General features: G+C 37.3%; 1 protein-coding gene across 1 annotated transcript in view; it reads left to right on the top strand.

Annotated features, from left to right (window-relative positions):
• LOC116783687 (usherin-like) overlaps positions 1-14,062 on the top strand; it is a 99,287-nt gene that overhangs the window by 23,600 nt on the left and 61,625 nt on the right. The window contains 3 exon segments of the mRNA XM_032681426.1: positions 9,555-9,690; positions 10,862-10,925; positions 13,265-13,559. Coding sequence (XP_032537317.1) covers positions 9,555-9,690; positions 10,862-10,925; positions 13,265-13,559 — 495 coding nt within the window.

Consider the following 14,062-nt stretch of genomic DNA (forward strand, 5'->3'; position numbering starts at 1 on the left):
CGAACAGAGTTGACTTTATAGTTTTGGCAACAGTTGAATAATGAATCTCAGCCTAGAACTATGTTGGCAGGTCTTCTTTCTAAAAATGACGGAATGGTTGTAAGTAACTATGGTTGTAACTCCCCTAACTATGGATGCTAACTTAAGCACTTCCATTTTGAAAATCATCATAGTAAAGTCTCTGTGCTGTTACTTATGTCAGTGGTGGCAATGAAAAGCCCCAAGCCCTATTTGTTTTCTTCCTGTAAAATGCTCTTTGTCCTGAGAACCAAAGGTGCGTGAAAAGCATCACATTGAAACCTACACAGAAGCCAGGGTTGCAGCTTGCCTCTGTCATCTTCGGCTCTTGTCCTTCAATCTTGCAGCTAAGTTGCTTCAAAGGCTTGAAATACAGAGTGGTGGGTAGCAGGTTTGGGTTTCTTTGGAGGTGCAGAGTTCTTACAGCTTGAAAACTTCATTTTTTGCCATGTGAAGGTAGTATAGGATTTGAATATGGAAATAGCGGAATTCAGAAAAGTGAATCAAGTCATTTAATAATAACAGGTAGAATAGATTTTATTATGTATGTAGCTTTTGCATTTGCTATTATATATTGGCAAACGATCTAAAACAGGATTGGAGATTTGAAATTGTGACAGGGTTCTAGCTGAAGCAGCACCAAGCTCACTGGCAAATTTGTCAGGCAGTTTTTTTGCTGGTGCAGAAGGTACCATTTGTCTGTCAAGTGTTATGCAGATAAATTAGCTGAGCTGCCTTGTCCTCCTGGATATTTTTCTTTAATTTCCACAGTCCTCCCTCCCACAACTCCCCTGTCCCTATTAACATGGTTATTAGCATCTTTTTTGGTCTGTTTGAGAACAAGTTCCTAGACAAATTCCTCCTGACATATCCTTGTTCTCATATGTTTGCTACATAAATTCATTATCTCTTGCCAAGTTTTAGATCTGCCAAGTTCCCTCTGTGTTGTCTCAATTTTCATTCCAAGTAAAAAAATTAAAATGCAAAGTGCAGAAGACTAAAGTGAACTCCTTTATTTCAGGGTTGTAAGCTTTGCCTCTGAGAGGAGGAAAAAATATAAAAAAAGGCCCAGGAGAATTTGGAGTATGTAAGACATCTGTCCAAACATCTCTAGCAATAATGTCATCACTGTGATAGTCCTTATTCTTGAATTATCCATTCAGCTAATGTTTTAAATTTGAGTTAGGCTGCATGTGGTATGTTGTAAGGAGAGATAATCAATATAAGACTATAGGAGCAGGCTGTGTACTAGTGCCAGTGAGTAATAGGTGGAGTACGAGGTGGCTGATTGTGACGCGGAATCCTGGCTCGTCTGCACAGATTGAACTGTGGGAACTACCACACCTCTTTATTTTCTAAAGCAATCATAAGATGGCTGACAGACAGATTGTCTGAAGGCTTGGGAGGAGCAGAGGAGTTTGGGGATCATAGAATGATAGAATATCCTGAGTTGCAAAACACTCACAAGGATCATTGAGTCCAGCTCCTGGCCCTGCACAGGACAGCCCCAAGAATCACATCATATGCCTGAGAATGTTGTCCAAATGCTTCTTGAAGGTTGGTAGACTCAGTGCTGTGACCACTTCCCTGGGGAGCCTGTTCTAGTGCTCAAGCACCCTCTGGATGATGAACCTTTTCCCAATGTCTAACCTAAACCTCCCCTGACACAGCTTCATGTTATTTCCTCTGGTCCTGGTCACCAGAGAGAAGAGCTCAGCGCCTGCCCTTCCCAGGATAAACTATTTTATTCTCTGTTTATATTAATGTTTGAGAAAAATAGTCCTTGGGCACATAGAATCTGGTCCCACCTGTATTCTCTACGTTTTTCTTGTTGTTTGGGTTTTTGTTATTATTGTTTTGTAGGTTTGGGGTTTTCTTTTAAGCTAAATGTAAATATAGTAGATTAAAAAGAAGAAATAAATATTTGTAGAATAATGCAAAATAAGAATAAGGCAGAAATGGGGGGTAGAGAAGGAGCCTTTGAGATGTATGTTCAAGGTGTGTAAATTCTGCAATTTATTTGGAGAAGGAAGGTGTTGAATTGTGGCAGAAAGTTGTCTGCCATTTATGATTCATCAATTTAGGGGTACATAGATGCTCAGATTTTAAAAAATATGTAAAATGCAGCACTGTGATTTTTGGTTGCTAGTTCTGCTTATATTACAGCTGAAAGTAAGCTTGGATTCACGCTAATGGTTTCAACCTGTTTTTTCCCCCCCAAATTCTGTTGCTGAAGTCTGTATCACTGACCTTTCCTCTTTACAGAAATTCATTTATGAAGTATTAAAGCTGTGTGGAAGCCTTTTTAACTGCAGGTTTAGCAAGATTTGCAATTATTCAAGAAAATACTGAAATACATACCGTGTGTGTCTCATCGCTTTGATATGCAAAACCCCTTTACTTTTCTATTAACTGTTATGCTTCTGTTTCACACTTGCTTTCGTAAAGATGTGAAACCAAATGTCCCCCAGTGGGACATATATGCCATATATCTTTATATGAACAGGCAAAAAGAGCATATTTAGACAGGTTGAAGGTGAAAAAAATTTTTATGCTCAAGTTTCTGATTAGACCATTATAACAGCATCACTAATTCTGCTCCTTCCATCTATTGTCTTCCTTCCTCTGTTGTCATCAGTGACCACTGTTGATTTGTTGACTCTATTAAAGTATTCAAGGAAGCCACAGGCCTGTCATTTTGGTCATAACCTTAATCTGTTTTCTCACCTTGGGAGAAAATGTGTTAATACACTGTCTGTTCCTACAGAATGAACTCATTGAGAAAGTTCCTGATGCAACAAATCTGCAATATGTTTAAGAAGGAAAAAAAAGGTTTTCTGAATCTTGGTTATTTTAACAGATAGCAAGCTATGTTTAGCTGGCAACTTTTGTAAGAACCATACCAAATTAAGTGACAGTAAGCAATTGTAACGGTACGTTGTGTAGTAATTTTTGAGCTGGATGAGTTGCAGCTTCTCCTGATTTCTCATAATCTCTGACTCCTTGTTATTTCTGAATGATTAAGCAAATCATTTATGCTAACTTCTGCTTTAATTTACATCTCTGTAAAGCCTGTGCAACTTTATTTTTTTTTTGTAGTCACTTTAGCTTTTAAGACAAGTAAAGGGAGGGATCATTTCTACCGGAAAATAAATAGCACTTTTTTTTTTTTTTTAATGCCTTACAGGTAAATTATATAGCTGCCTAATTGCTTCTCATAAAGCACTTTAAAATTCTTCAAATGATGTATCATCTTTATAATAGTTACTTCTATTTCTGAGAAATTACTTGCTGTGCAAATAGAGCTTATTTAAAGGAAAAACAAAACCAGACTTGAGTCTTCTTAAGTTTCATTTTTTGTTCTCTTGTTTCAAGGAGAACTTGCTTTTTTACCTCATATTTGAGAAACAGGCCTTGTGTTTTAGTTTGCATTAAATTTTTAAATTTAACTTGCATTTTCATCTAGCTAAATTTGCATTTTTAAATGAAGAATTGGCTTTTGTTTTTTTTTTTTTAATTTTAATATGCAGATACCTGAGTTTTGGAATAATCTCGTTTACTGCCTGGTAAAGCAGCAGATCCCTGAACTGCTTCTTTTTCATCTTGTATGAAAACAGTGGTGTCTGTTACATGTAGTGGAATGTATTAATTCCTAGTATTGGAAGATGCATTTTGGGTCCTTGTCCTTGTTTATGTATGTTGATCAGTCCTGCCCCTGCCCTTTGAGACTTTGTATGATGGTCTAAATAGCCATAAGAGCTGAAGTTGCAGTCCAAGTGCTTGGCATCACTAAGTTGGCTGGATAACTCAGTAGGCCAGGATTAGTATCATTTGACTTAAATGACTAGAAAAGATTTTTTTTCTTTTATTTTTGGTGCCAGAGTTCTCTTTGTTGTGGAGCTCCTCATTTATGGTCTACGCATCTGGGAAGAAGTTCTTCTGGTTTATTAATCTGTCTTGCCAGACAGTGTGATCTAGTTATTAGAACAATAGATGATGAGAAGAAACTTTAAGATTAAATTGTATTTTATGGTTACTAGGAGCTATGATGATAAAAGAATGTATGTTCAACCAGTAGAAGAGATTAATGTGTCTTGAAATAACTCCCTTTAATTTATCTGTAATATTTTAATAAATCTTTCCCATGACATTAATATTGGGATAGGAAAGATAACCTGTAGGGAAAGATTGTACTAACTGAAAAACAGCTATGTCTTTGGAGCATATAATAATTACAAATTGTAAAATATTTTGGGAAGAGACTCTTGCATCTGTGTGTCATTTAGTGCAGTGAAGCTTTGATCTCTGGATAGTGATCTTGCACTCTGCTATAATATATTTAGGTATTCTTTAGGATTTTTTTTAATAGAATATAAAGGACTCTTTTCTGTGTCTCTTCTTCCTATCTTATTTATTAGAAATCATTTTCCACAAGGTATATGGGTAGTTTTAATATTAGAACTGACTTTAATGGAAAAATCTTACTAATGCCAAAAGATCATAGTGTCCACTGAAGAAAGATTCACTTAACTTCATTTATTTTTGCTTAAGTGGTGCAATTTAATTCCACATGGAAGAGACTAAAATTGTCTCAGTTGCCTTTTATATATATGTATCAGGACATTTTGATGACAGAATGATTAATGTGTGTGAAGAAAAAATATGTGGTGATTAATGTGTGTGGAGAAAAAAATGTATGTTGCTTAAGTGGGCCAGATATCACACATGTACATTGCAGTGTAAGAAATGTGTCTGTTATTACGTGAAAGACAAAACTTTGTAGGTTGTGGTCTCAGAATTCCCTCAAATTGGCTTTGGCTTGGAAAAGGTCATTGTAGTTCAAGAAAGCGGAGTCGATATAGCTATGTTTTTTGTTTGATATCAAAATCTGTTCTGCCTCTGTGTTAATGATGAGGAATATTCAGCTTGGTTTTTTTTAAAGCATATTGCTAATTTTTTCTGTGATACTACTTATTTTTATGATACCTGTTATACTCTTTATTTTTAACTCTTATACTATTTCTTTATACATTGATTATACCAATATACATTATACTTATAGATATCAGTACAATACAAGGCTTATGAAAAAAAAGTGAAAGAAAAAAACATTGTATTCTTCGTTCAAGGAGCAGCTGTGCAAAATCAGGCAGAATATATCCATGGAAAGCTACTAATATATAGAAACCATGGCTGACTGGTGAGGTCTCTGAGCTGCTGGTGGTTTGAGATTCAAAAAGTATTCAGGCACACTAACATACAGGCTTGCCATGCTCTTATATGGCCCCTGCTCCTGCTTTTTGCCATATGGCAAAATAAGTGGAGTATTCAGTTGTGTTGCTTCTTTTTTGCCACACAGATTGCTGCAATATAGTGGAAGTTAACAGTTCTGTTAGCAGTTAATACATGAAAATACTGGCTTTTGTTCACATGAAAGCTCTGCCTGATCCAAACCAAGTGGAAAAATTAATGTTGAATTTCATTGTTATGTTTTCATGGGTAGGATCTGAATAGCAGAGATCTTTAGATGAGAAAATGAAGTTGTAATGTGTTTTCTATACCTATCTTGTTTTATTAACAATAGCATGGACACAATCCTGTGCAATATGCTCTGGGGTGACCCTGCTTGAGCAGGGAAGTTGGGTCAGATGATCCATTGTGGGCCCTTCCAACCTTACCCATTCTGTGGCTTTGTGATTCTGCACTACTGTGAGTAACCCACAGGGCAAGGAAGTTTTCCTATGTAGGAAGTGATTTGGTTTGGTATTGCTGTCCCTGATGCACAGTTTGCTTGTGCCAAAGAACCGTAAGAGCTCAGTTCAGGATGCATTGAAGGAACTTGCCTCTCAGCTCTTTGGACCAGCACCTCTCATCTTTGAAACCCTTCTGTATCATAACAAGAATGCTATTAGAGGAAAGAGTGTAAACATCTTTCACCACCTCAGTTCACCATCAGATAGATTTTCCATTGCTTGGTATTAGGTTCTATGTTGTCAGGGGCTGTTGGAGTTTCAGAGTGAATGTATCTTAGTAACTAATCCTTGCTACCTCCTTATGAGGTGATTTGCTAAGTATCTGACAGATGGGGAAGTACGAGAGTGCAAGGCGGTTTCAGAGCTGGGATTAGAGGGCTGATGTCCCAGGCTTCTGGTCCCGCGCTCTGCACAACCACGAAGCCAACCTTTCCTACCCATCTCCTGTTACTCTCTTGGGACAAATTCCTATTGAACGTTATTAATAAAGACAACAGGGGAATAATCCTGTTGTCCTAGTCAGAAGGGAAAATGTTCTCTTAGTTCTGTGCTATTGTATGAAATTTAATGCTATCGGTCAGGAGACCTTAAATAACTACATTGAACAGCCTATTTGGTGCCAGCTTTTCTTCTTATTTAGCTTAGTCTAAACTGACACCAAACTTTGAGACTTCCTCTCCTCCCACAGTGGAGAGCCGCTGGGATTTTTTATACCACACATGGTTTCCCTCCTACATTTTCCTCCCATGTCAGATATTCATACCCCCTTTAATAACCAGCAGGGGGATCATTACATTGAGCTACTGCCAAATGCATAATGACTGCTGCCTTTGCCTTACACAGTCACTGCACTACTGATATCCAATTCAGCATTGTAAAGTGCTTAGGGCTACCTTGGGGATGTGCTATATTAAACCCAACTATTCTAAATCCTATTTAATACGAAGAGATTGGTGGTGGGGGAGGGGGGGAGGGAGATTTAAAATTGTCATTAGTCACCTATTTTCAACAAGTAAAAATACCTGGTCACTTAGGGCTCAATTCTGTTGCTGTTAAGTCATAAATAGACCCACTGATTTTAGTAGGGGATGCATGGAGGTAAGCACTCTGCTTACCATGGGGGAAGGCAGAATTGGGTCCTATAAAGCTTTGTCTGAAACAGTAAGTTTGCAAGAAGCTGATGGGGGTGAGTGCACCCATTTCTGAATTCCCCTTACAAATGTTTTACAGTGGAAACAGGAAAGCGGAAACATGCTTCATATCTGACTAAAAATAAAGGTACTCTTAAACTTGTAAAAGGCAACATTTTTATTTGAATGATATGACAGAGCTGCCACAGGAGTGTTACCTGCTATAAAGAAAGCTTAAGAATTATTACCTTTATTAGACCAGTGACACTGAGCTTTAGCCATACATTTCTAACTTCTGTCCCTCTACAGAGACAATTTTCTTTTCTTAAATAAACTGTCATGCTAGTGTTAATATATTGTTGGCTCCCTCATACTCTGAGAATACTGCTGATATAAAACATGTATATGTTAGATTGGTAATAGTATCTTTAGTGTAGCTGACTAGAACAAATGTGTTTCCCTCATGGCTGTGCTAATGTGATAAAGGAAAATTGGCTGTTCATCAGCTTTTGGCTGGGTAAAGACAGTAGAGATGGAACCACATTCTTTTTTATGCATTAATACCACTGAGAACTTTTCACTAGTTATATTTCATGTGCGGGCATGTTGTGCAAAGATGTTGTAAAACATGAGATAATGCTACAAATAACAAAGTAGAAAAGCCTGTATCTTTTATGATGATAACAGTCAAACACCAAATGACAGTAACAGGCTGTAAAAAATGTGATGCAGAAAAAAAATGCGATGTAACCACCACATATACGTATACTTAGGCTCTTGCAAATAGGGCATCAGATGTTTAGAGGGCTTTGAATTAAAATTAAATAAAAAACTGTTGTATTTAGGTCATTGATGTGTCAACACAAAAGATAATTTAAAATGGAGAGATGTATTTTGAGTGGTGAAACTCATATGCAATAACTTTTTGAACAAATCTCCAGGCTTAGTAATTATGATAATAGCCTTCAAATTTCCATCAGTGGAAGGGCAATAAATATTCCTGTCTAAATTTGGGAAGTATTGACTGAATCTGGAAATGGCAATAAAGCTCAGCATGCATGTGTATGTTTGAAAGTGCAGTTTAAGGAGGAAAAATTCATCTGTACAATTTTGTGTGAAGCCTAAAAAAAAAAAAAAAGTCCAAACAAAACCCTCCATCTTATTTCATGTTTTCTTTCTTAAAATGCTGATAGACTTGTGTTGCCCAAGGCACTGATGCTGATCATCTGAGCTCAGATTTATAGATAATTGTGTCCGTTTATCTTGGTCTGAAATTTGAAAGACTTTATTGCAGAATAGTATTGTGAGTGCTTATATTGTGGTTTTCAGGCTGGTATCTTGTTAACTGGTAAATAAGTTCTGTCTTTCCTCTTTGCAACAAATTATTCTGGCTTGTAAACCTTTTGTGTCCTCACATAGATATTGTTCTTATGGAAGCAATTATTCCATGTTTATTTTGTTTTGATTAGCATGACTATCAAGACAGGCTAAAGCACTCTAGTTTTATCTGGCCTTGATAGACACGATTCACCAGGCATCCATATCTGCAAAATTAAAATACTGCTCTGTAAATTGGCAGCAAAAAAATGGTGTTTCAAATGCTGAAAGCTACCAAGTTCTCATGTGAAAAAAGCCTTATGCAAGCTAATTAATGCTAAAAATCAAGTAATTTCATTTTTGCAAATAAATCACTTTCTGAAATAAAAGTTTTGGATAAGTTCAACTTATTTTGAAGTATAATTAACTTCATTAATGGGAAGCTGACTATAGCCATGATATCTACAGTTTTAATTTGTATGGACCTATATATTTTAAATGAGAGGATTGAATTTCATAAAATGTAAGGCTGAAAGACATTCCCATATTAATAAAATTTTCCTGAGTTTAGGTAACCTAAACCTGAGGTTTTTTAATGCAAAAAAAGTACTTTGTAAAAGCTCAGCATCTCGTGACTTTGTGGAGCTGGGAGAACGCCATAAAGTATTTCTATGAACGTTAGCTCAGATTTAAAATGAATTGGCAGGGAAGGGAACACTTGCAGAAAACAGTACCCTGGGGTGCTGGCTGAGTGCATATTCCTAGCCAAGGGTTCCCTTGATGTGAGGGAATTAGCCACTGGGTGTAAAGCAGATGTAGGCAGTTCCTATACCATTCCCTTCAGCTCTTGTAGAAAGTAGCATGCTGGGGTTAGGGAGGTGTTTTGGAGGGGTGTTAGAGGCCTGGCTGAAACGTGCTGTACTTGGTTATCCTGAGCATGGTATACAGCCCCTTGAGGCCTGTTTGAAGTGATGTGTATGAGAAGAGCTGTGACAGCTATAACATGTGCCCATGGCCTGAAGTGGTGATGTAGCTGTAACCAGCCTTGTGCCGTGTGAAATAGACCCACCCTTCTCCTTTTCCTCTCTTCGCCCTCCCTGCCAGATCCCTGTACTGTAGTTTCTTCTTTGATTTAACTACTGTGGAAATTTTACACCTTATGCTTCTGGATGGACAGAAAAGATGTAACTGCTTTCAGTAGGCACTGAAAATAAAGAAACACAGCAGAAAGGTTGAAGTAATGTTATTGGTTAATCAGTGATAAACTCAACATGTAGAGAAATCAAAGTGATTGCATAATAAACCATGTGTTTGCCTTTTTACATTGACTCTCTAGGTGCATCACAGCCGAATTAGTTTCTTCTTGAATGGCTGGGAAGATGACAACACACCTTTTGATTCAAGGATTCTTAAGGGAACAGTTGCAGATAATGATGCTGATGGTACTCTGCAAATTGGACAAAGCTTCACAGGTGAATCTTGTAGCATTTTAGTGAAATGCATTGGAATATACAAAATAAAATATGCATCTTGTGGTTAAAAGAAGTGTGTGAGCAATTTTAAGTTGTCTATATGCTAAGAAGTAATACTTCCTGCAGAAGAAAATTCCTATTATACAATTAGCTTTCTCAAAAGATTGGGTGAAAGATAGAAGTTTGGTAGATGATCCAGTAGGATAATAATTTATTCTATGTGTTACTGCATATAGGTAGGTTTTCTTGCCTTCTTTAAAACATGCATGTAAAGTGACACATTCCAATAATTTATGTTCATAGTTTTTCTGAGTAAATGTATGCAAGTATTTGAGAATGGAATTGTGCATGGCCACTAGACAATGCTCCTCTCTGTGCAGACTCAGGAACAGAGCTGAAGATTTCTGGCTGTCCCTGTTCTTCAGTTCTATCAATACTGATGTAAATGACTAGCAGAATGAGAAGCTTGCAGCCTAGTAGTGCCTAATAGCTTTACTCTTCCTCTGCATCTAGAATTTTATATGTACTACAGCATGACATAGTCATAGCAGAATGGTGGGGGATGTTTTGTTGCTTTTCACAAATTCTTGGCTCTCCTGGTCTAAGAACATTGACTTCAGGAACATGCACAATTTGAAGCTAACTCCTAAATATGGCTATGTGTCACTTAAAACAACTTTATTGTGGGCTTGGGCAAGAAAATATTCTGTGCCCCATTTCTTAAAGCTTGTATTTGGAAATGTGTTTTGTTGTAATTTTGATTCTGAATCCTGGAAAACTAATAATTGTATAAAAGAAGATAATATTTTAAAATGCTTTTTATCTTTATTGTATAAATTGATAGGTACAGTTGTACCTACTGTATCTCTTCTCTAATTAGAGGTGGCACATGGACTGGCTCATTACTTCTGTCTAATGAGCCGATCCTTGTGCCACCTCTCTAATCGGAAAAGAGATAGGTACAAAATGTTCTTATAAAGTTATTATAAATCATTCTTTTTTATAAAAAAAATTAAGCCACTGCCCTCTATAGTTTTGTCCAGGTCCAAGATGGTTTCATTCAGGAGGGGTAATTGTGCAAGAGAGATCTCTGAGTGCTGAATTAAAGGTGCTCTCATGCAGTGCAAAGCTGCCTTCTGCTCAAAAGATTATTTATAGTATATTTTCTTAGGTTTAGAGCAATTTGTTGGAAGAATGCAAGATTTTCGATTTTACCCAGTGGCACTTACAAACAGGTAAAGAACTTTTATTTTTGTAAAAAAGTAAGAGTGAGGCAAGAAGACTGTAGATAACAATATGCTTATTTCCCAAAGTATAGTGCTTTTCAGATATTTTCTTTAGATGATTGCTTATGATGATGTAGTTTCCTGAACCTCATTTCAAAGATTATCCTTAATCTGAAAAATCTTGAGTTAAAATAAATTCAGCAACTTAATGTGTTTTGCTTTTGAACTGTGCTTAAGTAGGCTTAATATATATAGCGGTATATGTAGTGAATATATAGTGCAACACAACACTCAGTAATAAATATGTGCTTTCCTTCTTATTGTTGTCCTTGTTACAACCTGACTTACTGTTCTGCAGAGAGAAGATCCAGTTGCTAGATTTCAATGCTTATAAACCGTCTAGGTGTTATCTACTCATCATAATTCTGACATAATAGTGTGTGCTGATAAGCTTAGTCCTGGTGGATAAAACTTGCTAAGAGCTTTCTCAGAGCTCCGTGTAAACTGTAAGGCAAGGGAGGGAGCAGAGCCGACTAGTCCATTTTAGACCACTCAGATACCAGTGATCCAGTTGAAGAGGACAGACATTCCAACTTGGTTAGAATGTTGGCTTTGTGGCTGCAAGCCTGGCTTGCTGTGCTTAGCTGTTCCTTTCCCCTGGTTTCAGATTCCCCATAGTATCGGATGTCCATGTCAGCTATTCTAGGTGCTTCCCCTGCCCCATGCCCACACCCGTACCCCGAGGTGCCATTGTCTGAACTGTTCCTTGCTTGCTATGTTAGATTGTCACCATAAGCTGCCAATGACTTCACTGGCTCAGCCCACAGAGCTCTGGGCAGTTGCTTTGACTTCCTCCGCTCCTGAGGCCAAATTACAGTTGCCAGTGCAATTTCTGTTGCCCTCCAGCCTCCCTTCCTAGCACATTACAAAGAAATGTTACCTTTGTTATCCAGCTCATGCTGGATTAATCTAGTCAATTCAAGCTGGCCAGAAGTAGTCAGGTCCTATTTGTCTGCGTGGTGCTTCTGGGTGGGCTGCGTGCAATGACACTCATGACTGCAGACCTTAAGGCTACTTAATGATAGTCTTTCAATAAGATGTAGAGCAGTTTCCTAGGAGCTCAGCTGTCTGCAGGACATTATGATGAACTGAGCTCTTCTGAATTGAAAATATTAATGTGAATCTGAATTCCAAGTTTTATGAAAATCATTTTTTCGAAGCAATGCTTGTCAAATCCTTTGAACTACAATTTAGGTCAATGAAATGAATAAAGTTTAACAATTGAAAAATAAGACATTTTACAGAATGTTTTGGCCTAGTGATGTCTTTGTAGATTTGATTTTATATCCACAAATAACTTGGTCCAAAATGGGATAAACTGTGAAGGAAAGTCTTTCCTGTGTGCCAATTAATTTAAGGCTATGTCTACATAAAAGGCCCTATAGCTTTGGGTTCTGTGGAATTTGTAGTGACAGCTATCAAGTATTTATTTACTTAAGAAGTACACAAAAATTATGTTCTTACTCATAAAATAGGAAAATGGGAAAAGTAACAGGTTTTTAATATAAAAAATCAGTATCTTCTAGGCTTACAAAATCTTTCTTTCATACCAGAGAGGAACAGATAAAGACCTGCCCATGTCTTGCATATATCTACCTACTTGCCTGCCTACCTCCCTACCTCCCTATGTATCTATTTCAGTTGCTGATGTCAGAGGAAACTCAAATGACTCAATGATTTGACATGGCTGTATTGATCACGAACTGGGGCAGCTAAAAAGTGGGCATTTGTATTAAAATTAGTTAAAAGTAAAAATATTTCTGTCCAGGTTTTCTACAGTGCAATGTGATATTGTTCAAGGTGATCTTTTTGGTGGATTTGAGTGCAAACATTCAACTTTTTTGTGGTTACAGGCAATGTTTCAACATTATGGTATCCTTAAGAGCAGTATCGAGACCACTAACTGGAGTCAGACATGATGCTACAATAAAGTGTTAAGAGTTTTTCTCCTTGCATATGTGGCTAGATTCATCCTATCTAGCTTCAGACACCTCAACAAGGAACTAGTTTCCCTTAGTGCCATATGTCTGAGGAGCTTCATATATGTGGAGCAATGAAAGCAGCTCTGCAGTGCTTCTTCTGAAGGTGCCTGCTGCTTACCATAGATAACATAGAGAACCTGTGTGGGTTCCATTTGTAGCTGATTGACCCATTTTTATGAGCTGAAACCAGGCCTTTAGTGCTTCTACTATAAACTGAATTTTGTTTAATCTAAGACCCTAGAGGCACAAAGTGGCACTTGTCCTTTTTTGTCATGTATGTAATTACTTTTCTATATGCTGTGACAGAGACATTTTGGAAGTATTCTCTGGAAAATTCCCTCATCTTCATACCCAGTCTGAGTGCCGCTGTCCTGGAAGTCATCCCCGAGTGCACCCATTGATACAGAGGTACTGCATCCCCAATGGTGCAGATGATACCACTAACGACAGAGTGCTGAGGTTGGATGCAGAAGCCCATCCTCTGTATTACATCAATGATGATGACATTGGGACCACTTGGATTTCGTCTGTGTTTGCTAATACTGCAGGTCTGGATCGTGGTGTTTCAATCACAATAGATTTGCAAAATGGACAGTATCAGGTAATGGGAATATTACATTTGCTATTTATTAAATAAGAACTAAGAAAATAGTTTTGTAGGTGTTTCATTTACAATTTTGAGGAAATTCAAACCTTATACTTTAAAATTTTATCCTTAGAGGATCAGGAAGAAAGCTTCCTTTTTTTGGTGTGTAACAGTGCAAAAGGCAGAATGCATTATGGTTTTTGTCATTCTCTTTCAATGTGCCTGTTGTAACAAGCAGTAATCTTGAATAGATATACCAGAGAGGATATCCTGTGTGAAGGCACCAATATTTAGGAACTGATTGCTGTCTTTTACCTCCACTTTTGTAATCTGCAACTTTAGTTTTAATTTCTATTAAAGCTTACAGTGCTTGTTCCATACCTCTGGTAGAAAACTGACTGCAGACAAATGAAGTTGAACATGTCGAAAGCACACTGACTTATCAGAGGGATTTCTGTTTTGTAGATATTCTGGAGATGGTAGTTTAGCCTCCCAAAGAATATGGAAGGAGAAAACGA

This window comes from Chiroxiphia lanceolata, chromosome 3 (genome assembly GCF_009829145.1).
Source record: "Chiroxiphia lanceolata isolate bChiLan1 chromosome 3, bChiLan1.pri, whole genome shotgun sequence".
In the NCBI taxonomy this organism is placed as follows: Eukaryota; Metazoa; Chordata; class Aves; order Passeriformes; family Pipridae; genus Chiroxiphia; species Chiroxiphia lanceolata.